General features: G+C 42.4%; 2 protein-coding genes across 3 annotated transcripts; one reads left to right on the top strand and one right to left on the bottom strand.

The window, feature by feature from the left end:
- Positions 1–490: 490 nt before the first annotated feature.
- On the top strand, positions 491–15,859 carry LOC120024912 (plakophilin-3-like). Of its 2 annotated transcripts, none has more exons than XM_038969279.1 (13): positions 491–903; positions 3,825–3,913; positions 4,345–5,021; positions 5,165–5,288; positions 5,490–5,694; positions 11,373–11,547; positions 11,649–11,766; positions 12,180–12,344; positions 12,511–12,693; positions 12,837–12,990; positions 13,148–13,343; positions 13,459–13,546; positions 15,162–15,859. In XM_038969279.1, the coding sequence occupies exons 1-13, from the start codon at positions 678–680 to the stop codon at positions 15,201–15,203; spliced, it is 2,442 nt and encodes an 813-aa protein (XP_038825207.1). In that variant the 5' UTR covers positions 491–677; the 3' UTR covers positions 15,204–15,859. The 2 variants fall into 2 exon arrangements, with proteins under 2 accessions (XP_038825207.1, XP_038825208.1); XM_038969280.1 differs by having other exon boundaries at positions 5,165–5,228.
- A 1,802-nt stretch (positions 15,860–17,661) lies between these two features.
- Positions 17,662–27,574, bottom strand: LOC120024801 (anoctamin-9-like). The gene is made up of 18 exons (XM_038969130.1): positions 27,570–27,574; positions 26,540–26,674; positions 26,299–26,392; positions 26,143–26,203; positions 25,956–26,038; positions 25,619–25,723; positions 25,324–25,488; positions 25,210–25,246; positions 23,332–23,443; positions 22,768–22,834; positions 22,547–22,644; positions 22,085–22,284; positions 21,712–21,864; positions 21,466–21,610; positions 20,278–20,400; positions 19,921–20,014; positions 19,435–19,547; positions 17,662–19,257 (listed from the first exon to the last, which is right to left on the bottom strand). The coding sequence occupies exons 1-18, from the start codon at positions 27,572–27,574 to the stop codon at positions 19,224–19,226; spliced, it is 1,824 nt and encodes a 607-aa protein (XP_038825058.1). The 3' UTR covers positions 17,662–19,223.
- Positions 27,575–27,650: the final 76 nt, after the last annotated feature.

The following is a 27,650-nucleotide window of genomic DNA, read 5'->3' on the forward strand; positions in this document are numbered from 1 at the left end:
GACTGACCATCCACGATCTCAAAATTATAGTTTTAAATACGTTTTGAGGCTATACAGTGTTTGTTTCCAGATTAATTTAGCATGTTACATACAAAAAATTACAATATGATTGAAATAGTTTTCATTCCAAACATTTTTCATTAAGTTAGTCAAAAAGCAGCTTCTCTGTGTTGAAATTGTGTGGGATTAGCAAGCATTGAAATAGCCTACAACTTTGAGGTGGGGTTTTTGAAGTGTTTTATGCTTTGGCCACACATACGAGAATATACGAGAATAGAATGAGTCAACAACATATGAGTTAACAAAATATGAACTTTAACAAATTCGATTTTCACTGGAACAGTTCCTTTAATTTATGTCCAAACATGTATGTTGCAAATAAGGATTCCAGCTTTAATTGAAACATTCTCCAAGTGGCCAATGTGAGACCGCGTGACATCAAATAACTCCTCCTAGCGTTTGGCTCGAGGAGGCAAGCATCAGTTCAGAGAGAAGGTTGTCACTGACGGGAAAGAAGTGCAGCAGGGTGGTCTGCATTCCTTTGGGAATTATAGGAGTTGAATGCATGAGTCTGCCACTTTATACATAGGAGTTGGGCGTCATTTACACATAATAACGAATAGGGACTCTATTTGATTGTCAATTTTAAAGGATTGTTTCAATTTGCGGTTATCGCAATGAGTGCGACCGTTGCATCAGAGAGCTGCTTTCTGTCTGCCCTACAGCCCAACACCGCGGTCACCACTTATGCAGTCCCGTCCGATGTGCAGTTGGGACCGAGGGGTTCCATAATGGATGAGGTGGAAAGGGCTAAGAGGGTTCAACAACAAGTCCATCTGCGCCTCGCCGAAAAGAGGTCTTCATCCCTCACGCGGCTGAACGGCTCGAACTGCATTTCCCCAGGTGGGCAACTTATTATACATTTTAGCCTGTGTCCTATTTTAGAAATGTGAGGCATTTGTTTTTCAACAAACGAACAAACGAATTACCAGCTGTGTGTAGACCAGACCAAATACTCATGACATTTTTCAATTACACCCTTAGGGAAGATGGCTCAATCCTACTCTTTCAACACAAGTCCAGTCCAAATTTACTATGATCCGTTTTCCTTTGATATACAAAACATGGAAAAGGTCATTTTATCATTGGTAGCCTAAAGACTTGTCAATATTGATAGATTATTATTGTATTCTAATCAGTGAAACTAGTCCTTGTCTTGGCAGACTGGTCTTGCTGGTACCAAATGGGGTTAGGGGCTTATAGTGTGGTGTGAGTAGTCATATTAAGGTACAGCGGTTTCCCCTAAGACCACCTCCAACTCCCCATCTAGGCTATATTACTCTCACATACATGCCATAAAAATACAGCCCTGCAGGTATTTCATAACATGCAGGGAGGGGCAAGGTAACACATCTGAGTGATCTGACCGATGGTTCTCACATCTGCAGTCATGGTGTCTACAGATGCTGCGCCAAACCAGTAAAGCATTCAATCTGTCTTGCCAGATGCCAAACTTTCACAGTAATTCTGTATATAAAAAGTGATTTATACACAGATGCTTTTACACAGAAGATGTGATATTCTGGTATTCTGAAAAATCATAATATTTAGTCACAGCCAGGAATTATCACTGCATGTGGCAATGAACCATATTATGTGAGTGACAGATTCCTTTTCATGGATTTGTCATTCGCGTCTTACAAGGCTGTCACACCCAAGGCTTTAGATTTTAACAGAAGTTTGATGCCTATACAGTACGAACAACTAACAGTCACATGGCTCATAAGTGACAGAAGATAAACTCAGCTAATTATCGAAGAAAAGGGTAGTATTTAGTCTCTGAGCTTTTGATCCTTGTGCTGACTGATTTAACACTTAAGGGTTTAAAGATTATTTCATGCCCAATACTAATAGAAGGACAATTTAGCTGGATTCCTCAACATGGTTACACAGTTGGAGAATGTTTATTTTTTTAACACTAGAATGATATCATTAGGTAGCTAGTTTACTAGGTAAGGTTTTGAGCATGTCCATTTCGGATAGTTGACACCTTATGACATCATTTTTTACAGGATTGGGGAGGAAAATGATGCACAATACAGTATAATATGATAAAGTATAATGGTAGTTTTGAACTGCTAGTCATGGTGGTTATTGATAACATAAAGCTCAGATTTAAAAAATGGGACCCTCTGATGTATGGAACATTCCTGTCAATCCATTCAGCTCTTCAGAATGGGTTATCAGTAGCACCAAGCTGCTCAGCTCATGTTCTATTTTGGACAGCGTTGGTTGGGTTGGGTTGGATATTGTGGTCAGATGGCGTCTCAGAAAGAACTACGTGAAACCAACACATAAATCAGTCAGCTGCCTGTGTTTTGCAATGAGAAGGCAAACAACTTGAGTTGGGAAATCTATACTGTTAATTATAGTGCTGTTACAAACTGTAATTAAGAAAGGTATTTTGATTGAAAACAAACAGTGATAGTAGGCCTATTTCACTCAGCAGTGAAGTATATTCCCAACAATTGATCATATTCATGTGTGTGTGTGTGTGTGTGTGTGTGTGTGTGTGTGTGTGTGTGTGTGTGTGTGTGTGTGTGTGTGTGTGTGTGTGTGTGTGTGTGTGTGTGTGTGTGTGTGTGTGTGTGTGTGTGTAAAACTCATAATGGAGGGGATATTGGGAATGTAATGCATAGTCTATTTGACAAAAGCTTATGTTATCGCAACTCCTATTCAAACTAAACAGGGGGCTATAGATAATACTGTCTCAAATGACTTACAACACCCTATTATCACATTGTTGCCATGGTTATACAGTCAAAACATACAGTATTTGTATACACAGTAAGAAAAGTAGATTTCTATGACCTAATGTTCAGACCTAAAGGTAGAGTAACACTTGACCTGCAAAGTAGGGGACAGAGCTCAGCTCTCACACAGTGCAGAGACAACTTTGTGCATGCAGGGAATTCGTTTAACAAACTTCCCGTTTGTTTTTTGTTTTTATATCACTATTAAAGTTAATGAGTTAAGATATACATAAAAGGTCCAGTATTAATATCAGATTGAAGTGAGCGTCTGTAGTCAGCGTAAATCAATGTTTTTGTAGCCATTTCCTGTGAGTAAGTAGACACTTTTTTGACCTGGCAGAATTGTCCTGTTCAGTGTCAACCCTCAGGCATGCAATCCTCCCACACAGTTCAGTTGGCCTCTCTCAGCCCCTGCTAGGTCACTCTGCCAAGAGTCAGCCTCACTGGGACATATCCACTCAGTTAACCCTCACTATACCATATTAGTTAAGCTATAGTGTCAGCATTACTTTCTAGTGGTCATTATGTGTTTAGCTGGTCCAGTATGAAATGCCAGGGTCTGTTTTAATGCACTCTCTCACAAAACAAAGAATCTCCCAAAGGTATACTACCCTGCTTGCTTAGTCCAACATTATCCTGTCCTCAATGTTTCGATATCTCAGTACAGTGGCTAATCCCCTCTAAAACATGAGGTATTGTGCAATATCTCCCTGGGTGTGTGTTTACATTTCTACATTTTTGCTGCTTGTCTTGGTGTACAGCTGAGGTTGATATTGTTGTTGTTTTTCATGCACAAACATAGTAACCATGAGTCCAAATAGCAAAGCAAGTGGCAAGAAGCTAATCAGAGTCATCATTTGTCACACTTTTTAGTAACAAGAACAAGTGCTTTGCAGGACAGGTCATAGATTCATTAATATGTAATTAGACTAATTGTGAAGTTGTAATCTCAGGAGAAATTTGTGGTTGCATTCTCTGTCTAAGACAAAGTCTTTCTCTATCCACATGTAGACCATGGTGGCACAATGAGATATAACACGTACAACCCCGGATTCAGCTCTAAGTCAATGGTGTATAACACAGGGAGCAGAACCATGAAGGTGAGTACTGTAGGACTTCATATTTTCTAATGTTTAGTTGTGTTTATTTTTGCCTTCATGATAAACCCTAATCTAACAGCCCCAAAGTCCTGCTTTTCTAGCTGATTGCCATGCCACATTTGTCCCTTATCTAAACCAGGAGTGAAATGCGTTAAAAAAAGAAGCTCCAAGGTCTTACCACAGTGACACACTTCACAGCTGCACCCTCACAGCACATACATGCAGTATTTCACAGGGTCCTACCATAACTATGTTTAGATGAGACACAGGAACAAAAATCTGTGGATAGGATTCTACTGCCTAAAGAGTCTAAAAACATCTTACCCGTGACCTCATTTTTAGACTAGACAGTTTGGCCAATGTTTGCTTTTTGGGTATTATTGTAGTGTAGATAGTTAAGTGTAACAGTGTCCTCTCTCTATGGCCTCTAGATGCCCCCGGTATCCCAGCAGTACTTGGGAGGTAGGTACTCGTCTCGCTCAGCGGTGGAGTTAGGACCCAGATACAGAATCAGCCAGCCTCCAGTCAACACTGGCTACCTCCACCATGACGACATCCAGCTGGGTGGCTACCAGACCAGCCGGGCAAGGACCACCAGGTCCAGATCAGTTTGTCAGGCTGACCAAGAGGCAGTGGTCCAGGGTGTGGGAGGCCTGCTCACCCTGCGCCACCAGCAGCAAAACCCAGTGGCCAGCTGGGTGGCCCGGGATGGCATGGCCACAGAGTTCCACTCCTACCATGATGGAGGTATACCTGCCCCAGCAACGATGAGGCGCACACTCAGTGGAACCCTGGCGGGGGGTGGTAGCGGTGGGTGGAGAGAGGCGGAGCTAGTTTACCAGCACTCCTACAAAGGCCCCGCCCACCGTACCATTAGTCGCATCAACAACAGACAACAGCAGCAGCAACATCTGAGCTCAGCGTCGGGGCTGCAGCAGTGGCAGCAGGTGTCTGGCGGGGGCGGTGGCAGTGTGTACGGAGGCTGGGGGCAGTACCAGAACTCCCTGCCCCGACCGGCCTCCTTGCACAGCATGAAGAGTATGGGGAAAGGCATGGACGTGCCTGATGGGGGCAGGGATTCAGCTGATAGCAACGAGAAACTCGGAGGGTGAGAGATGCATGGACTGTTAAAATCTCCTGCAATATCAAACAGACAAACTTAGCCCTAGGTAGATTCTGTTCTTCTTACATAACTGTTATAGGTTTCTGATTAACCTCACTCTCCTTTGTCTTCCTGGTGTTTGTGGACAGAATGCACAGTTTAGACATGCCCACCGCGGTCAACTACCTCTCCATGTCCGACACAGCCATGCAGGTGCTGGGAGCAGCCTACATCCAGCACCAATGTTACCATAGCAGTGATGCCAAGAACCAAGTAACAGCTCCTTCTCAATAAATAGCCATATACAGTAACATACTTCATTGCCCAAAATATAATTTACAGCCCTACTGTTTAAACTAAACTGAGTTCTCCATGCTCTTATCAAAAATGCCATTGTAATATAGAATTTGTTGTCTTGTTATGGCTTAGTAAGTCAGCCTGATAGTCATATAGACTGGCCCACCCTGTCTACAGGTGCGTCTGCTGAAGGGTGTTCCAGCCCTGGTGCAGCTCTTCAGCAGTGACAGCCAGGAGGTCCAGCGCTACGCTACAGGCGCTACACGCAACCTCATCTATGAGAACATGGACAACAAGGCGGCCCTCATTGAGGCTGGGGGAGTAGCCAAGCTCATCAGTGTCCTGAATGAACCAGATGAGGAGCTTCGTAAGAACATCACTGGTAAGATCATCTATATACTTTAACAATCAGCTTGGATCTCAAACTAAGTTACAATTTTAAAGTTCAAGGAAATACTCTCAATATGAGAGCAACAAAGGTAAAATAGTCAACGTGACGTGAGGTGAGCAGAAGAAGCATACAGTATATTGTCACCAATCAGAGATTCAAGTAATCACTTTCTTTCAATTAGAGTCCAACATAAAGTTAATAAAGTTCAAATCCCAAATAGAATCCCAACCGAAATAATATATTTTTAGTAGTGATGGGCAACGATATGGAAAATCTATATCAATGCCATTTGCTTTTTTCTAACCGATATCAATATTATATAATTTTATGAATAACATAGCTACTGTGTGAATGTTTTATTTTCTGTTTACTTCTACGGCTTTGAGAAGTCCAGACAACTGCTTGCTGTGTGAATGTTCCATTGGCCTAACCTACCCAACCACTTTGGATACAATGAAAGCCAGTTGATGCCCCATCAGCAGGCAGTTAAGTTGAGAGGGTTTTGTGCTTGCAGAAATAGTCATGTATGTTTTTTTCTTTTACATAATTGTGTAAGGTAACAGCAATCATAATTCAATTTGATATCAATATAGGTTTTTCAATATTGTTGCCCACCACAAATTTTTAGGCTATATATTCTTATCATTCACGTGCTGAAGATTCTGTCAAATATAACAGAGCCTAAATGTAGTCTGCAGAGATAGAATCTGTCTGTACACAGGTTGAGCATGTGGACCGGTAGTAACTATGTAATAGAGGTTCCCTTTGTAAGTGGGTCAAGCTGGGAATGAAGAATGCCCTGTAACCTGAGGACACTCAAATCCCTCAGCCCATTGAAAGGGGCAGCCTAATTTCCCAGCAGTCTCTTGTGCTTTGTTCATGCTTGGCTGCCTCCTCCTGAGTAAATAGTCCTTGAGATTCCTGGACCCTGTATGTATTTGAACCCTCTCCTGGGTCAACTGCACTTCACAGAGAGAGAGAGAGGGCCATGCTGCTCTGATCAGTTGATTGGAGGGTATATGGAGCCACTGACCTTTCATTGGCTAATACGATAACGGAGTAGCTGTGGATCCAACTTCTCTGGACCCCACTTCCCGACAGCTAAAGGTCCGAAGCTTCTTCGAATGTGCGGAATTCTCTACTTCACGCACAGTCTCTGCTCCACTGTTAGGCTGCCCAGAGAACAAACTACTCTGGGGAATCAATGTCTGCAACATCACATAAGGCTAGTATTCTACATAACATAACTGAATATAATAGCGTAGCATAACGTAAGACAAAAAATAATTAAACATTTCATATGAAATTTTAGGATGATTGTGCAAATGGTTGGATTTTTCTCTCATGTGGCCAAAACTCAGCAATGCGCACCACTAGGCAAAATATGTGCTTTGATAAAAACTAAACACAGGTAAGGTACCGTGCTACAGTTTGTTAACACCATCTGCTACAATTTTTGCTCACTACATAATTGAAAACAACACTGTAGGCTACTTCACTGTTTAGCTCAAGAAGATCTACAGTTGAAGTCGGAAGTTTACATACACTTAGGTTGGAGTCATTCAAACTTATTTTTCAACCACTTCACAAATTTCTTGTTAACAAACTATAGTTTTGCATCTACTTTGTGCATGACACAAGTATTTTTTCCAACAATTGTTTACAGACAGATTATTTCACTTATAATTCGCTGTATCATAACTCCAGTGGGTCAGAAGTTTACATACACTAAGTTGACAGTGCCTTTAAACAGCTTGGAAAATTCCAGAAAATTATGTCATGGTTTAGAAGCTTCTGATAGGCTAATTGACATCATCTGAGTCAATTGGAAGTGTACCTGTGTATGTATTTCAAGGCCTACCTTCAAACTCAGTGCCTCTTTGCTTGACATCATGGGAAAATCAAAAGAAATCAGCCAAGACCTCAGAAAAACAATTGTAGACCTCCACAAGTCTGGTTCATCCTTGGGAGCAATTTCCAAACGCCTGAAGGTACCACGTTCATCTGTACAAACAATAGTACGCAAGTATAAACACCATGTTTATACACGCAGCCGTCATACCGCTCAGGAAGGAGACACGTTCTGTCTCCTAGAGATGAATGTACTTTGGTGCGAAAAGTGCAAATCAATCCCAGAACAACAGCAAAGTGTTACGTGGAGCAGCACAGGGGAACCTAAGAGCGGACTTAGACTAGGAAACAGAGATGAATGAACCAAGGTATTTATTGTAACACAGGGAGATATGGAGTGCAGATCCGGGGAAGCTTGGATGAGTTGTTGAAAACCAGATGTGGAGGCTGAGGTTGGAGTGTGATGGGTTGGGACAGGGTAAACAGGTCCGGAGAATCCAAGGGAGTGGTGGTGTGGTGAGTCCAGAACAGGGTAGCAGGGTGGTGAGATGTGGAACTGGAGACAGTAGCCAGAGTCAGGGCGGCAAAACTGCTGTGAGAGGATAAACAGCGTCAAGCAGGGTAACAGGTACAGCAGGGTAACAGGATCTTGAATAATAATAATGGCTAGAAGCATAAACTGACTGAGCAGAGATTACGATCTGGCAGAGTGGAAGTGGCAGAACTGAGTATTTGTAGAGGTCTTGATAATGGAACGAGTTGCAGCTGATAGGGATCTGATCTGACTCCAGAATACCTGTCTCCAACCAGACAATCACACACAAACAGAAAGGGAGGGGGAGAGAGAGAGAGTGTACCTGGGGCGCCTGTGGCCCTGGACTGAGTTACCGTTAGATGGAGGAAGGCCAGTGACGAAGTCCTGAGCTATGTGTGACCAGGGGCGACTGGGTATGGGAAGAGGGCGAAGCCGACTGGACGTAGGTTTGATGGGGCTTTTGTTTCCGGGCACAGACCGAGCAGGCTGAGATGAATTCCCGAACGTCTCTCACCATGGTGGGCCACCAAAATCACTATCACGTCTGCTCCCGCTCATCCCTCCCCTGGCGCTTGAGGGCGCCAGGCTGCCCTGCATCACGCACTCCTGTCATCATTTACGCACACCTGCCTTCCCTCGTCACGCGCATCAACGATATTGGACTCACCTGGACTCACTCATCATCTGTTTATTAGCTCCCCTATATTGATCAGTTTCCCTGGTCTGTTCCCTGTTGATGCATTGATTGTTTTTGTCTTTGTTTTCTTGTATGCTGACTGTCACGTTCGTCGTAGTGAGAAGACCAAGGCGCAGCGTGATTGGAATACATTCTTCTTTATTAAACGAAGAACACTTAAACAAACTAACAAAATAACAAAACGAACCTGAAGCTATAAACAACTAGTGCTGACATGCAACTACACATAGACAACTACCCACAATTACAGGTGGGAAAAGGATACCTAAGTATGGTTCTCAATCAGAGACAAAGATAGACAGCTGCCTCTGATTGAGAACCACACCCGGCCAAACACACAGAAATACAAATCATAGAAAAAGGAACATAGAATGCCCACCCAAATCACACCCTGACCAAACCAGAATAGAGACATAAAAAGCTCTCTACGGTCAGGGCGTGACACTGACGCTGTTCCTCTCTCATTCCATGTCCGTTCTATATTAAATGTTTGACTCCCCGTACCTGCTTCGTCTCTCCAGCGTCATTCCATGTGACACAAAGGACCTTGTGAAGATGCTGGAGGAAACAGGTTCAAAGGTATCTATATCCACAGTAAAACGGGTCCTATATCGACATAACCTGAAAGGCCGTACAACAAGGAAGAAGCCACTGCTCCAAAACCACTATAGAAAAGCCAGACTACGGTTTGCAACTGCACATGGGGACAAAGATTGTACTTTTTGGAGAAATGTCCTCTGGTCTGATGAAACAAAAATAGAACTGTTTGGCTATAATGACCATCATTATGTTTGGAGAAAAAAGGGGGAGGCTTGCAGGCCGAAGAACACCTTCCCAACCGTGAAGCACGGGGGTGGCAGCATCATGTTGTGGGGGTGCTTTGCTGCAGGAGGGACTGGTGTCCTTCACAAAATAGATGGCATCATGACGAAGGAAAATGATGTGGATATATTGAAGCAACATCTCAAGACATCAGTCAGGAAGTTAAAGCTTGGTCGCAAATGGGTCTTCCAAATGGACAATGACCCCAAGCATACTTCCGAAGTTGTGGCAAAATGCCTTAAGGACAACAAAGTCAAGGTATTGGAGTGGCCATCACAAAGCCCTGACCTCAATCCTATAGAAATCTGTGGGCAGAACTGAAAAAGCATGTGCAAGCAAGGAGTCCTACAAACCTGACTCAGTTACACCAGCTCTGTCAGGAGGAATGGGCCAAAATCCACCCAACTTATTGTGGGAAGCTTGTGAAAGGCTACCCGAAACGTTTGACCGATGTTAAACAATTTAAAGGCAATGTTACCTAATAGTAGTTGAGTGTATGCAAACTTCTGACCCACTGGGAATGTGATGAAAGAAATAAAAGCTGAAATAAATAATTCTCTCTACAATTATTCTGACATTTCATATTCTTAAAATAAAGTGGTGATCCTAACTGACCTAAAACAAGGAATTTTTTCTAGGATTAAATGTCAGGAATTGTGAAAAACTGAGTTTAAATGAACCCCATGAATTGGATTGAGATCAAATGGTTGGCATGCAGACGCTGCATGGCATTTCACCTGTAAAACGACTGTCAGTGAGAAATGTGAAGGGAGGGTGACCACAAAAACTGGCGAGTAAAGTAGAGGTAAAGAAACACACGAGCAGAACGTGATTGGGATCTTCAGCTCTGGGGAAAGGGGATCCAGGGGGGATGGGGCGGAATTACCTACGGATCCGCAGCCTCGGCCATTAGATAAACTAGTGTGTGGAGCGATTGATGTGTCACTTATGCTCTGTAAATACTTTTCCTGAGATTCTTATCATACTGTGATAGTTAATCTATTATAGAAATAGTATTTCCCATTACAGATTCGTAGAAGGTCCAAAAGGCTTCTTAACAGCTTCTAACCCCAAGCCATAAGACTCCAGAACAGCTAATCAAATGACCACCCGGACTATTTACATTGCCCCCCCCCCCCATTGCCCCCCCCATTTTACGCTGCTGCTACTCTCTGTTTATTATCCATGCATAGTCACTTTACCTCTACCTACATGTACATATTACCTCAATTACCTCGACTAACCGCTGCCCCCGCAGATTGACTCTGTACTGGTACCGCCTGTATATAGCCTCGCTACAGTAACTTTTTTGTTGCTCCTTAATTATTTGTTATTTTTTTTCAATTTTTCTTATTTCTTATTTCTTTATTTTTTTTACTTCAGTTTATTTGAGTAAATACTGTCCTAACACTTTTTTTCTTCTTAACACTGCATTGTTGGTTAAGGGCTTCTAAGTAAGCATTTCACTGTAAGGTCTACACCTGTTGTATTCGGCGCATGTGACAAAATAACATTTGATTTGATATTGATACATCAGATATTATTTATTGGCCACATTGAAAATAGAAAATAGGATTCCCAGGGTTTACTTTGGAATCATATGACATGAATCCCACTGTGATAATAGTGATTATTTAGACCTATTGAAGATAAATCATTTGGATGTCAGGTTATCAGCACACACTCTATCCTGGTCATAGAGGTTGTTTTGTGTACCGACAGAGTGGTTCAATAAAACCTCTCTCTCCTCTGTCTGTCCTGCAGGTATTCTGTGGAACATGTCCTCTAAGGACAGTCTGAAGGAGAAGTTGGCCAGAGAGACATTGAGTGAGCTCACAGAGATGGTGCTGGTGCCCCTGTGCAGTAGTGGAGATTCAGAGCTGATCCATCAGAGTCCATCTGAGGCAGACATCTTCTACAACACCACAGGCTGCCTGAGGTAGCTATACCTATCTGCCTACATGTTGTATACATACACACTGTACACGGACTGATACATGTACTGTATACAACTTCTCTGTACTCTCATCCTCTGTTCAGGAACCTGAGCTCAGTGAACGAGAGGACGAGGCAGCAGATGAGAGACATGCGAGGGCTGGTGGACTCGCTGGTGGCCTACATCCAGAACTCCCTTCAGGATGAGAAAGCAGAGGACAAAGTACGCCTCAACTGTTCTAATTATGTCACATTATTGTGTGTTTCTTTCACAACTTGATTATTTTTCTGGGCATGTTCTTTCAGGTCAAACCCTTTTCCCTGATTTAATATCTCATTTGATTTGATCTCATATACTACAGTCTTCAGCAAATCATGGGTTCAGCTGGGGTAGAGTGAGAGCCAATCATTGTATCTGTACAGTTCGTCATTAGTGGTACTGTTTGTATTATCTACCAGACAGCCAGACTGGTCATGCTGTGGCCTATCTGCTGTGCCTTATGTAACGCAGGCTGCTTTGAGAGACACAATGGCCACCTATGTTTCCATCTCACCCTCTCCTCACTCCCTCTCTCACTTCTCTCTCTCTCTTTCTCTCTCTTCCCCTCCTCCCTCCATCTTTGTCTGTGCCTGCAGGGTGTAGAGAATGCAGTGTGTGTCCTGAGGAACCTGTCTTATCAGCTGTACAGTGAGATCCCTCCCTCAACCCTACTGCGACTGGAGGGGCCTACGCGGGCCAGAGCCACTACTGAGACAGAGTCAATTGGCTGTTTCACCCCACAGAGCAAGAAGGCAAAGGAGGTAGGTGTCATTTTCCCAAGGCAAACCCAAAGGAAATATCAAATTATGGCTAAACATCAAGACACTGAAAAATGTACAGTATGTACAGTACAGTCATGCAATCCTGATGGATATGGGACCATGATATGTTTTTTCTGTAATGAATCTATTCCCCTGATCTCTATAGCGACGGAACCAGGAACTGTCCACCTTCTCAGAGGTGGCTAAGCAGCCGAAGGGGGCGGAGTGGCTGTGGCACCCCCAGGTGGTGGGGCTGTATAACCGCGTGCTTCAGCACTATGAGACCAACACGGCAACACGAGAGGCTGCAGTAGGGGCCCTGCAGAACATCACAGCCGGAGAGACCAGGGTAGGTCCCACTCCTCTCCCCCACGTGCTGACCTAGCCATCACTTTCACCATGACAGGCTACTTATGCTTCATTCAGATTTACAGTTCAACTGAAAATGTACTCAACACTAGTGTTGAATTCCCCTTCCTCCTTGTGTATCAGTGGGCGTCAGTGCTGAGTTGGGTGGTTTTAGAGCAGGAGCGAATGCTGCCTGTGGTGCTGGACCTCCTGCAGACACAAAGCGACCAGGAGATGCGTTCCCTCACTGGCCTCCTGAGGAACCTGTCCCGACACAGCAGAAACAAGGATGACATGGGTGAGACTCAACCCCCAGTACCCCACACTGTTCATTTCTACCTTTGTCTCTCCTGCCCTCAACCTTGTATCCATCCATTCCATGCATATTAATCACAGTAATTCCTCTTATAAGGAGACTTTAAAGAATGGCTACTTCTCTCCCTTCTGACCTCCAGCTACGAAGGTAGTGAACGTTCTGGTGACCAAGCTCCCCAGTGATGGCCACCAGAAGGAACCCTCCGGGGAAGTGGTGGTCAACATATGTGGGACCCTCAATAACCTGGTTGCAGGCAGCTCACTAGCAGCGAGAGACATCGCCTTCTTTGATGGACTCCCCAAACTTGTTGCAATCAAGTCTTCCCACGACAACAGGTTAGTGAATCTTGTCTCTCAGTGTTCTTGGTTTGTTATTCATTGTGTCTGCTTTTTATTTCCAATTTCCTGTCTGGCTCCTGTTGTGTTTGACTGTGTTTTTCACCTACTATAGCTCAGGGAAGCTGAAGGCTGCCAAGGCTGCTTCCACAGTACTCTTCAACATGTTCCAGTACAACAAGCTGCATAAAGATTATAAACAGGTGAGGCTAACACCATTTAACATAGACATTGTGATAGATGGGATTGGAGAGCAGGAAACGGGGTCGTTTGGCCTCTTCCATTGTGCATGGCCTTCTAACCTCTTGTCTTGGTCCAGATGGTTCTTTATTTTCTTTATGGCCTCTAACGGTTAGTCTAACTCTTTTTTTTCTCAGTTCTAAGAATGCTCCCCTCCCCCTCCCTTGGATCGACTGATATCCCCCATAATTCTTTGGCACAGCAAATATAAATATTTTTACTAAAGCTGTTAGTTATTACATTTTCATGGAAGTGAATTTTTCTTTTGGCCCTTAGGAATCCTCATTCTGTGCAGGTACTACAGTTATCAGTTCAAGTTTATACAATCTAGTTATCTGTTATCAGTTATATATTTAGACTAGCTTTTATATCATGGTTTTCTTTGCTTGAGTTGTTTTGGGGTTTATTGAACAGGACCAGTAAAACACCTTGGTTTGGTGGTTGGCAACTGGACAGTCCTCTCCTCTGTGCTATAGTGCTACTTGAGTTTGCAGTGTCTTGTGTTTCCTTGGATGGTCAGTTAAATGGTATGTTTGGAATGCTGGGAGCAGCCATTGATTGTCTCTTGCAAGATAACGGCTGTCTGTTTTTTCTCTGTGCAAAATATCAATCTTCAGTTTACACTTGTAAACACTGTTTGTCCCTTCTATGTGCCCTTTTCACACTGTAGAATATTTAGGCCTGTTTACTAGGGCCGGGATGATACCAGAATTGTGAAAAATGGTCATAGACTGTTCTCTCTACCTCACGGCAAGTGGTACAAGAGCGTCTGGGACCAAAAGGCTCATGAACATCTTCTACCCCCAAACCATAAGATTGCTGAACAGTTAATATAATGGCTACCCGGACTATTTACATTGACACCTTTATTTAAAAAAAAAACTGCACTACCTACATCAGTGGAGGCTGCTGACGGGGGAGGATGGCTCATTATAATGGCTGAAATTGATCCAATGGAATGGTATCAACCATATGGAAACCACGTTTGATGTGTTTGACACCATTCCATTGACTCCATTCCAGCCATTATTAATAGCAGTCCTCCCCTCAGCAGCCTCCACTGACGTACATTTACCTCTGCACATTGACTTTGTACCGATACTCCTTATGTTATTTTATGGTGTTACTGTTTTCCTTTTTTTTATTTAGCAATACTTTTTGGGTACTTTTTAACTCTGCATTGTTGGGAAAGGGCTCGTAAGTAAACATTTCACTGTAAAGTCTACACCTGTTGTATTCGGGGCATGTGACAAATAAAATTTTATTAGATTTTTTGATTTGATACTTTTTAGTATCGTGGCAAGGAAACAAAAAAGTGGATTTAACTTCTTTAGCCCTAATGTTGGAAACAAACATCAGGATGTTGTCATCCAGTCACATGTATTGATTTTCCAAGCTATAGCACACTATTTCACATACAGCAGGTTTTTAAAGGAGCAAAGACTTTGATCTGCTTCGTGTTTTCATTTTTGCCATGGAACAAAATATTGTGATACTGGTATCGTCCCAGGCCTACTATTTACCCTTTCTAAAAACAGACTGCTCTATCTAAGTGGCCTTCTCCCTTGTGTTTTACAGAAAGGGTTCACGAGGTGTGACTTCACTGACACGGCCATTTAGAGCAGACTGCTTGGCCCTTTTACTGGATTCATATTCTGGACCTGCTGGTAGAGCCAGCAGGAGGACCCCCACAATGAACCTGACACATCTGGTCTCAAATGGATGCATTGATGGAACCTGAATAATTCTGAGGAATGTATTTACCGGCCGCCAAGGACGGAGGAGAAGCAGCTTTTCTTTACTCAATATTTTTTTGATTTTATCACATTTTATTAGTCTTTCAAAATGGACTGCTTTACCAGCTTAATATTTGTATTGTCATGAGAGTGTGTTGGATGACTGAGGAATCTTCACTTCAGGACGGTGTGTGTGCGTGTGCGTGGTGCATACCTGTGTGCATGCATGTGTGTGAATGTTTGGACTTAGTGGACTCGTCCCGTAAAAGGCATTGGATGCCTCTTTTCATCTCTGATACCATATGGGCTCAACATGCCATTCCTACAGACATACTGTGAATACAATCCTCTATATTGTTAGTTCTACAGTACATGGATGCTTCACTGAAAGACAAGATACAGGATGGGTGCCCTCCAAACTCCCCTTTGAACTAATAATCACCAGAGCATTTTAAAGAGCCCCTGCTTTTAATCACCGGCTCTTCTGTGCTTATTTTCACCCCAAATAACTAACAATAAACAGCATCTGACATGACCAGACAGTTGTCCCCAGTGTGTCCTTTAAGCATGAAAATAAACTTCTCATTATCTTACCCCTCCCTCACAGATCTGTGCTATATTGTTTGGGCGGCAGGTAGCCTAGTGGTTAGAGTGTTGGGCCAGTAACCGAAAGGTTGCTCGATCAAATCCCTGAGCTGACAAGGTAAAAATCTGTCATTCTTCCCCTGAACAAGGCAGTTAACGCACTGTTCCTAGGCTGTCATTGTAAATAATAATTTCAATAAAATAAAAAATAAAATGGTTACTAATCGTAAAAGTTCCCTGCCTCTGAAATTCACTCACCCTTGTGTCATTTATGACTAAGAAACTATTTGTAATAATGACATCTAAATAAAGTGCTGAGTAGTGCTGATTATGAAAGCAGACATTACAGTACTACAAGGTATGACCTCTGACACATTGATGTATGTCTGAGTGAAGCATAGAAGAGTTTGAAGTGTCTGATACAGGGAGTTAACCCAACTCTGAGGCCACTGCACACACAGGTCATTACTTCTCTGCATTATTCATCTACATGGGCTAGCTCAGACTGTGTTAGGTTACAGTATGTGAGGTGTTAGGTTACAGTATGTGAGGTGAATTGTTTCTCATAAGTAATGGTTTAATTTAATTGATTTGGCATAATACATGATTGCATTTTAAAGATACAATCAAACTCAAGGGAACTTCTGTTTTCACTTTTTTACTTGGTAAGTTTATTTACATGCACATAGTACGGAGTTCCTCTGAAGCATTTGGGCTCCCTGTACTCTGCCTTCTCTTGTGGGAGGAATTGTTCTCATTGGCGGCAGGCCAAACAGGGCGTGTTTAAGTTTACAGATAATGTTCCTCAGTCTGGCAGCACACTATGAGGTATGAACTGTGGTGAGAGGGTAAGGTTCTCCGGGAAGTCATGGGAAGTGGTGGGGGAGTAAAAGGACCAGATGAAGAGCAAAGACACAGGCTAACAACCCTCTTTATAAAGGGAATGTAGAAAGCCTTGGAATGCAGACAGTAGGATCTGGCTTTGTTTTATCTCCTCATAGATCAACAGAGTCAGCAGAGAGAGACCAGAGAGTCAGCAGAGAGGGGGGTTAGAGAGTTTTAGTGAGAAACAAAAGTTAAGAATAGAGAAAGAAAGATTGTGATGAACTGTTCAACCATGAGTTAGTCTGATATGTCCACACAAACATGCCGTTTTTAAAATAAAAACAAAAAGTATTTTATATGCTCAGTGTTATGTTAGTATTTCTGCAACCTCACTGAATGCATTCTGGATATGAAGTGAACCCACTAAGAGGATTTATGTTATTGGAACACTAAGAATATTTTTGGTTTAACTTTAGAAGAGGGGAGGAACTCTCAATGAAATGACAGGCCAGGGGACATGGATAGAATCGGTTTAGGAACAGTAAGATGACATGTAGTTAGGAACTGCTTTTAGCAGACCATGTAGATGGCCCCTTTCATTTCCCTTCACTTTGACAAAACTGTTTACACAAGGTAGATTATGTAGTTTAGTGCTGTATATAACTTTGGGCTGTAGGAGAGAAGACCACGCTGCCCTCTTGTGGTATACAGACATTATGTTCATAGAGGGTTGTTTCATAGCAACCTTCTAATGGACCAATTGTCTCTATAACAGCTCTCTATTTTATTTACCTGACCTAATGTGAAAAGTATTTTTTTGTTGTTGATCAGGCTCAACTTGTTAGGGAAATACACAGGGTGTGGTCCACCAAATGGCAGTTAATTGTGTCTACTTAGCTTACCAAAAAAAAGTCCTAAAGTACACATTCAGCTGAGAGTAAAATCACTGCAGGCTTTAATCTTTGTTCCGTCTGTCCATCAAAAGTGAGAAGCAAATGGACAAAATTATAATGCACTTTCACGCAGGTGATAGACTGATGAGCAAAATCCTGTCACATATTGTATGTACAATATACAGTAAAAAAACAATACAGCAACTCAAAATGTACACCTTTCCAACAACAATACAATATCCATAGGTATTGGCTCAAATAATTTCTGAATTATACTTTAAAAAAATGTTTTTACAAAAACTCTTGCTCATACACACAACCCTATGTTTGAATTTAAAAAGTGATAACATTTTTCCGAATATCATTTCAAATAAAGAAATAATGCAGTGGATTAAAAGTAAAGTTAAGGGATGCATAATTATATAACAAAGATTTTAATATTTCACAAAGATAAATTACATTATTCACACTTTGTAATTCTACATGTTGAGAGAACATTGAGGTTACTAAAAGCATGTAAACAGGAAACATCAGTACAGTATTTGCAAAACAGGGATGTCACACCCTTACCCAAAATAAAACTACCGCAGTTCTTTGTAAAACATGAATATTGGCCAGAATAAGGGAGTCAATACATTTCAACTCAGGTTTTTCATTTGTATGGCACGTACAGTTTGTGAAACAAAATTAACCCCAACTCTGTTACCGTATAGGCATCCCTGCTAGGTTAACCTAATGTAGCAGGCATAAAATACATCTACACACTGAAGAAGGCTGCAAAGTCGAAAAGCCTGTACGCTATCCCTGATGCAGTGAAAAAATGTTCTGTGTACGGACCCATCACACCTTTTTATTTAACTGAATTCACACGTTTTACGCACCAACCAAACTTCTGAGAGACTGCGATGGTCCCCTTTTTATTAGGAAAAATAAATGACTGAAACTAGATCCCCTACATACTGGTCTTGACGAGAAGAAAAAAAACATTATTCTCTGCACTGTTCAACTAATCTGGTAAATGTGGAGGAGGAGTTAAGATGGAGTGTCGCCTTGTTAACGTCCAAAAGCAGAAGTCGCGTCACAGGCTCTCTTTCCATATCCCCTGAAAACTGGAACATCTGGTTGTTGGGGACTCGGCTGAGGCTACTACAGGGTCATCAGTCATTCAAGAAAATACAATGTTATATGGACCTCTTCTTATGACCCCCAGTTGTGGTTTGGCGTCTGGTATCTGGGGTTAGTCTGTCAGTCTATTGGTTCATTTATATTGGGGTACCCTTGCTTATATGTAAAATAGAGTTTGGAGCCGTCTAATCCTCGTAGAAACTTGTCGCCCCGATAGGCTATCAAGATACGCTCGCATGCGCAACGGGTGGCCATTAATCACACAGGTATAAACAGTGTGTTGACCATGTGGGAGAAAACTCAGAGGTTTGGAAGATAGGGCTGTCCTACCTCTCATAACGACCAGGCGCTAACTATGCTGTAAGATGCTGATCTCAGGTCAGTGCAGAGAGCATAACTTTTAATGTGTCTTTTTCAAGGCTTCAAAGTCATGTGTCATGCTGGTCATGTCTCAGGATGTCCCTCTGTTGCGGCCATCACACATCTGTGGACTGGCTGTACTTCATATCCCTGTCAACACAGACAACATTCATTTTAATCAGATCATGGAAATCACTATGGTGATAATAAGTTCCATGCAGATGAAGTATGGCAACACTTTAACGGTAACACTTAATCATACATCTTTATGATACATGTTCATACAAGGAATATTGTGGTAGTCTATAACCATATGTTTTAACTCACTGCAGTTCCTCTTTGAGTCTACTGAGTTTATCCTTCAGTCTGTCATTCTTCACCACCACAGGGGAGTCAGGCACAAACCAGGCAGCAATGCATTTAAAGATGACCACTACATGCTACAGAGAGAGGTGAAAGACAGACAGGCTTGTTCAATCATATCCGTGATATTTGGCATTGCTCAATGGCCATTTAGAGTTGCAAGGATAAGGTTTTGACAAAACCCTAAAATCACCTTTTTAGCTTGGCCTTTAACAAGTGATTGTATTGTTTTAGACATCCTTTGCGTTTTCTTTTACATCTTTAGTTTTATTGTTTTATTGTAAAGTGTCACACAATTTAAAATAATGTTTGATTTGATCATTGGTGCAGAGCTTAATTAAAATCATTAACATGGAATTCAGTGATTCCTGATCTGCCAAAACTATACTGAAAATAATCGAAGTAGTTTGATGTAAATACACATATTCACAGATGCAAAGAAAGACATACCTCAAATAGGACAACGAAGGCAAAGCGTACAGCTATGATGAGCCAGAACTGGGAGGTGAGGCTGTAGTCAACATCATTTCTGTAGTCTTTATAGCTGGGAAAACACACCAGTTTCACCATCAACAACCTCTCTCAACAACTACTGGTATCACTGGACTGGGTTTCTTTCTGTTTGTGACTGCATTGACTCTAGCTACATGTATGGATGCCTGAGGAGAATTGGTTGCTTTGGTTTCTGATTATTCAAACACTTCGTTAATATAAACAGTGAAATTAAGAGATGGGGAGTAGGGTTGAGCCAGGCTTCGGTAAATAGTAGCTTCCGTAGTGACCTAGTTGTGCCTCACAGATGCCCACCTGCATTGTGTAACATTGAAGCCGCTCTCTGTGATCAGTTGACTGGGGGAAAAGTCCTTCCGCACGTTCAGATCTGTTATCTGAGCAGTGGATAGGGTGTCGTTGATATAGCCCTTCATACAGCTATAAGGGAGGAAAAAGGGATTATGGTCATATAAAAACAAACCTGCAGTACCCTTCTCCAACTCATGAGGTTTTATGCAGCTAACCGTTTAGAGAACCCAAAAAGTAATGCCCCATGAATCAACACAAAACATACATTTAAAAAGCATACAACTTAGCTTGCTTATACAAAATCATAATTGGAAATACCTTTCCATATTAATTTGTCTTGGAATTTGGAAACTGCGAGCCTTTTCCACAACCAGCTTGAAGGGCAAACAAATAGTCACATGGTAACATGGCGAATCAGTATTATTACAACTTGCCACCAGTGTTTACCCACAGTGCTTTGTTTCATATGCAAATATACCCATTTGTCCACAGCATGGCAGCATGGTCACTTACGCCAATAAAGACTAAACTAGGGAACTTTTGAACTCTGCCTTTGGAACAGTTTCAATAGAGAGAGACAGTAGCGAATGTAGTCTTTATTTTGTTTTTCTTTATTTTATTTTTGTGATATCAAAATTGGTAGTTACAGTCTTGTCCCATCGCTGCAACTCCCGTATGGACTCAGGAGAGGCGAAGGTCGAGGGCCATGTGTCCTCAGAAACACAACCCTGCCAAGCCGCTCTGCTTCTTGACAAACTGCTCACTTAACCCGGAAGCCAGCCACACCAATGTGTGGGAGGAAACGGCGTACAACTTGCAACCGTGCCATCGTGCCCGGCCCGCCACAGGAGTCGCTAGGGCGCGATGGGACAAGGACATCCCGGCCGGCCAAACCCTCCCCTAACACGGACGACGCTGGGCCAATTGTGCGCCGCCTCATGGGTCTCCCGGTCGCGGCCGGCTGCGACACAGTCCGGGATCGAACCAGGGTCTGTAGTGGCCCCTCAATCACTGTAATGCAGTGCCTTAGACCGCTGCGCCACTCGGGAGGCTCGAATGTAGTCTATCAGATGACATTATCTACATTATTACTATGGCATTCATTGCTTTAAGAGCCCAGACCATGTGTGAGAGGTCTACTCTAGGTGCAACTCATGCACCAGTCACTGCACAATGTGCTACAGTAGAACTTACTGCACATTATCTTCTCCATTGGCACAGGGTCCGTAGTGGTAGTGATAGACCAGCCGAGGGATGAAGTCTGAGGACACCCCAATGACTAGCCCATTAGCAATGACAGCCAGAACACCAATAGCTTCCAGAACTTTGTTCCATATACCTGAGAAATCATATTATGGGATGAGCATACAAGCCCCAACAAAAACATGGTAAGGAGTTTACCAGAGAAGCACAAGCTTTTACATATACTGTTTAACTCACCAATATTATTGGTTTTCTTGGGGACTAATCTGCGTTCCAAGCTGACCATCTTGATGGCATCCAGACGGATCTCAAAGATATTGTTGATGAGGGCCAGTAGAGGGGCCAGGGGGAAGGCCGCCACAAAGATGGTGGTGAAACTGAACTGAAGAACTGCATGAGGAGAAGAGTGTAATAACACAACAGAGATTTAACATTCAAGACGGGATTGGGAAGTCAATAAAAACAACTGGGCAGAATCATTGAACATAAAAGAGACCATGAATCACAGTGTAAGACAGAGATAGAATCACTTCGGTGAAATAAATAAAGACGTTGGACTTAAAGACAATGAGACATCCATGGAAGGTAGCGACTTGTTAATGTGACGTACCCATTTCCAGAAACTCATTGAAGAGACTGAAAAAGTTTACGTCATTCAGATCGTAGTTGCGCAGCCAATCATGCAGCTTGCAGATATCACATGGGTCATGGCCCCTCTTCTCCTCTTCGCGACATGCATTTTTGTAGCAGTCGCCACACTTCCTCTCCAGCTTCTTAGTTGTAGTCCTTCTGAAGTAACTCTTGAACCAGCTGCACAACAACATAGGACAACCTAAAGTGAGAAAGTATGATGCTCCACTTTGGATGTCCAATTTGGTTAATTAGAATTCATTCAATTCATTAACTAGAATTCCTATTTACATGGAGTGTTATCGTCTGACTGGCAGTCAAACGTTTATTTGCATTACCAAAAGCTTATTCAACAGATCAAAGGGCTTATTCAACCTATTTATTTCCTCAGAATGTATCTATGTTAAGCAGGTAGATAATCATAGATATATACTGTACTTACGGCACAGTAAACTCAAAGATGTTATTCAGTGTCTGTTTGAGCAACATGATGACGGCCATTTGAATGAAGAGGTCAGTGAGGCAGCCACTGGGATGACACTGGCAAGGACAGGAAAAGGCAGATATGGTAACAATCTAAAGACAATTCAAACCGTTCAACCGTGTCATAATCGCATGTTAAGTAATACTTATTTTTTTAATAAATAGTGATGAGCTACCCACCTCCTCCAATCTCCATTTACCAAAAATACGAACATAGCTGCCTGGGCGACCATTTATCCTATGCACAAGAACAGCATGTTAGATTCATTAAATGTAAGCACATATGCATAAACATTTCAAATACTTACACATTTATGGTTCAGGACATTTCAAGGATCACAGATACATGAACACTTGTGGATACAGAAAGCACCTTCTCCATACAGCTAGGCTGCCCATGACAGCTGACACAGAGCAGTACCTTACCAACTGTTTTTCCCTTGGTTTTAGGCTAGTCTGCAATATTTTATTTATTTTATTTAACTTGGCAAGTCAGTTAAGAACAAATTCTTATTTACAATGACGGCCTACCACGGCTAAACCCTAAACCGGATGACGCTGGGCGCCGCCCTATGGGACTCCCAATCACGGCCAGTTGTGATACAGCCTGGAATCATACCAGGTTCTGTAGTGACACCTCTAGCACCGAGATGCAGTGCCTTAGACCACTGCGCCACTCGGGAGCCCCATGTACCGTCAGCCCGATGAAATATTAACACTACACACACACGTTGCACTCAGTACCTGCCCAGGAAAAATGCCACATATATGAGTGAGGAGAAGAGGGTGAAGAACTGGAAGGTAAACATCTTAACAGTGAAGCTCCTCTCAGTGGCCGCAATCGACTGTGTCTTCTCTGCAGGCAAGAGCAGCAACATTAACTTCATTCACTGACTCACTTAGCTAAGTACAATTCCATCTGATAGAATGACAGTGAGGAACATGTACAGTTGAAGTCGGAGGTTTACATACACTTAGGTTGGAGTCATTCAAACATATTTTTCAACCAGTCCACAAAATTCTTGTTAACAAACTGTAGTTTTGGCAAGTCGGTTAGAACATCTACTATGTGCATGACACAAGCAATTTTTCCAACAATTATTTCACTTATAATTCACTGTATCACAATTCCAGTGGGGCAGAAGTTTGCATACACTAAGTTGCATGTGCCTTTAAACAGCTTGGAAAATTCCAGAAAATTATGTCATGGCTTTTGAAGCTTCTGATAGGCTAATTGACATAATTTGAGTCAATTGGAGGTGTACCTGTGGATGTATTTCAAGGCCTACCTTCAAACTCAGTGCTTCTTTGCTTGACATCAGGAAAAGCTAAAGAAATCAGCCAAGACCTCAGAAAAAGAATTGTAGACCTCCACAAGGCTGGTTCATCCTTGGGAGCAATTTCCAAATGCCTGAAGGTACCACGTTCATCTGTACAAACAATAGTACGCAAGTATAAACATCATGGGACCACACAGCTGTCATACCGATCAGGAAGGAGACACTTTCTGTCTCCTAGAGATGAATGTACTTTGGTGCGAAAAGTGCAAATCAATGCCAGAACAACAGCAAAGGACCTTGTGAAGATGCTGGAGGAAACAGGTACAAAAGTATCTATATCCACAGTAAAACAAGTCCTATATCGACATAACCTGAAAGCGTTTGGCAGAGCCCTGCTCCAAAACCGCCATATAAAAAGCCAGACTACGGTTTGCAACTGCACATGGGGACAAAGATCGTACTTTTGGAGAAATGTCCTCTGGTCTAATGAAACAAAAATAGAACTGTTTGGCCATAATGACCATCGTTATGTTTGGAGGAAAAAGGGGGAGGCTTGCACTCTGAAGAACACCTTCCCAACCGTGAAGCATGGGGGTGGCAGCATCATGTTGTGGGGGTGCTTTGCTGCAGGAGAGACTGGTGAACTTCACAAAATAGATGGCATCATGAGGTAGGAAAATTATGTGGATATATTGAAGCAACATATCAAGAGATCAGTCAGGAAGTTAAAGCTTGCTCGCAAATGAGTCTTCCAAATGGACAATGACCCCAAGCATACTTCCAAAGTTGTGGCAGAATGGCTTAAGGACAACAAAGTCAAGGTATTGGCCATCACAAAGCCCTGACCTCAATCCTATAGACCATTTATGGGCAGAACTGAGAAAGCATGTGCAAGCAAAGAGGCCTACAAACCTGACTTAGTTACACCAGCTCTGTCAGGAGGAATGGGCCAAAATTCACCCAACTTATTGTGGAAAGCTTGTGGAATATTATCCGAAATGCTTGACCGAAGTTAAACAATTTAAAGGCAATGCTACCAAATACTAATTGAGTGTATGTAAACTTCTGACCCACTGGGAATGTGATGAAAGAAATAAAAGCTGAAAGAAATAATTCTCTATTCTGACATTTCACATTCTTAAAATAAAGTGGTGATCCTAACTGACCTAATACAGGGAATTTTTACTAGAATGTAATGTCAGGAATTGTGAAAAACTGAGTTCAAATGTATTTGGCTAAGGTGTATGTAAACTTCAACTGTACATGTTTGATTGTAAATGAAAATGTTCAATGCAACATATGTTCTGCTCATCCAAATTAAGATATTCCTCTTCAGACTCACCTATCTCACACAGCTTCAAGGCTACGGCCTTGTTGACCTATCCGGGTAAGAGAGGAGAAGAGTTAGGGACTGTGCAGGTCTACATGACTTAGAGGGGTTGCTGGTTGAACTTACTCTGGTCATAACTTGCATGGTGAAGTAGTGTAGTACAGCACCCAGCATTACTGCTACAGTGTTGGCATGGTCCCTTACAAACTCCCATGTTCCCTCTGACAACAGCACAGCAGCAACCACACGGAACACCACCAGAGCCTGGGTTAGCCCGATGATCAGAACCAACTGGTAAAAGAACACACACACACAGTGAGAGGACAACATTGACAGAACCGGAGCTAAACACGGGTATAGCCCAGGTTGAAAACTGCTACGTCTGATGCAATATGGTAGTGAGTGATTGACTGGGACTGACCATGAGAGTGACCAGCACCAGAACAAGAGTGCTGCGCAGATAAGAATGGCGAAACTCTTTGGGATGGCAGTCTGGATCATTGACTACTCCCAGGATGAGCTCCTCCTGCAGGCCAGATGGAACAATATGCAGGATTATACTACAGAGGTCTGAGGTCATATCAATCACACAATGGGTCCCTACCATAAGATGACAGTAATCAACGGGACATTATTTTAGTTATTTGAAAGAGTATATGATTGGGTAATATCAATGAGTAACAGACAACCTAAACCATGCTATAGTATACAGTATATCCAGACATATAATGGTTTCTTAAGCCTAAGTGAAGCCGTACCTCTTCCTCGCACCAGTCGAAGACTTTCCATTTGGACACAAACGTTGCTTTGTGTCTCTTCCCCAGCTCCAGAAAAATGGTAGCTGGAAAAATAAAAAGGACATGAGTCATGACAATGTCAAGATTTATCTGAATTAAAAATGTATTGGATGGAAATAATCAGTTTTATCCTGTGTGAGAGACTTACCCCAGACTGCCATGAACATAGCAAAGAACACCGTTCCCTCATTGTCAAACAGATGACTCACCTGCACACAAGACACATTTTGAACATACAAACTTTATTTACAATTTTTTAAATAGTAAAGTTTGCAATGCAGTATGGTAGAATGACATGAGTTACCTTGGCATAGGTACAGGTGTCACGCAGTTGCCATACTTGACACCATTTGTCACACCTCGGGCACATAACGGTATCAGACTCACAGACCTCCTTTCTGTAATATGAAGACACACAATGCACCTTCAGAAACACATGAGTTTTAATGAGGAGCAACTCCATGTAACCTATTTTTTATTCCTACTAAAATGTCAGCAACAATCAGCTTAATAAAGAATTTGGCTCCGTGGGCCTGTCAACTCACATGAGGGGGCTGGTGTTAAAGAAAGCCAGTGCATACAGGAACACAATCACACCCAGAATGGCTGCAGGGACCAGCAGGATGGTGTACCAGCCCAACCACAGGTAATACAGAGCCACCTTCTCTCCAAAGTAACTCCTGACAGATACAGATACATTTCAGTTTGCATGTTCAAATTCAAACCAGGAAAAGGACATTCCTTTTCAGTTAACACCCCTTACTAGGTTTCCAGGGGGGATTAAAAAATATTTAATTAACATGTAGTTTAGTTTCACAGTTTCGTGTCATCTTGATAATTTCCCTTTCACACCACTGAGGTAAATGACATGTTGTATTGCTGTTTGCATGCTATATATTTAAGCAATAAGGCATGGGGGGGGTGTGGTATATGGCCAATATACCATAGCTAAGGGCTGTTCTTAGCTGGTTCAAACTAAGCTTGATGATGAGTTGGTTATTTGAATCAGCTGTGTGGTGCTAGGGCAAAAACCAAAACGAGCACCCAGGGGTGGGCCCAGGACCAAGTTTGGGAAATCCTGCTTTAGGTAAGCACATCACATTTAGCTGCATCGGTAAACCCAAAGTTCTGTGTGGATATAACCACTAGCTGGCATACTTCTTGGTAACATAGTTAATTGCTTTGAAAGCGAGAGAGATAGGCCTTTTCTTCATTGAGCAAAAGTATTTTCTCCACCCTCTCTCCCCAGTCCTCTCTCCTCGTTGACCTGGAAACCAATAAGTGGTCAAGGAGAGCGACAATTTTTTGTAGGCAAATGGAAGATGGTCCTCCCTTCCTCGATAGCCTCCTTTTGGCATGGAAGCACAAGTGAATCCTACATGATTCATTTGCGGAAGAGTTTTAATTTCCACACCCACTTTGAAATCAGCTATTTTCTTGAAGGAGAAAAGGATGCAGACATTTCAAAACAATATTCTATTGATCATTTTATCTACAACATGTCTTGCACAACTAGCTAGCTACATTTGTTTTTAATCACTGTATACATTTACTTGGGGATTCCAGCCTGTAAACGTCATTTTCGTCCATGTGCTATTGGACAAGGAGTCTCATTTCATACAAGCACAATTTTGTCCACTTTCCCCCTTCTCGACG

Source organism: Salvelinus namaycush, chromosome 30, assembly GCF_016432855.1.
Source record: "Salvelinus namaycush isolate Seneca chromosome 30, SaNama_1.0, whole genome shotgun sequence".
Taxonomy (NCBI): domain Eukaryota; kingdom Metazoa; phylum Chordata; class Actinopteri; order Salmoniformes; family Salmonidae; genus Salvelinus; species Salvelinus namaycush.

What these genes read in the sequence shown, in the direction of transcription:
- LOC120024801 (XM_038969130.1), bottom strand. An exon ending in CAATGAGTTTCTGGAAATGG is followed by an intron (nt 21,865 to 22,084) that starts GTACGTCACATT and finishes CTCCTCATGCAG; the next exon opens with TTCTTCAGTTCAGTTTCACC. An exon ending in TTCAATGTTACACAATGCAG is followed by an intron (nt 20,015 to 20,277) that starts GTGGGCATCTGT and finishes GTGTTTTCCCAG; the next exon opens with CTATAAAGACTACAGAAATG.
- LOC120024912 (XM_038969279.1), top strand. Translation starts at nt 678, where the DNA reads ATGAGTGCGACCGTTGCATCAGAGAGCTGCTTTCTGTCTGCCCTACAG. An exon ending in AGCAACGAGAAACTCGGAGG is followed by an intron (nt 5,022 to 5,164) that starts GTGAGAGATGCA and finishes GTTTGTGGACAG; the next exon opens with AATGCACAGTTTAGACATGC. An exon ending in AGAGCAAGAAGGCAAAGGAG is followed by an intron (nt 12,345 to 12,510) that starts GTAGGTGTCATT and finishes TGATCTCTATAG; the next exon opens with CGACGGAACCAGGAACTGTC.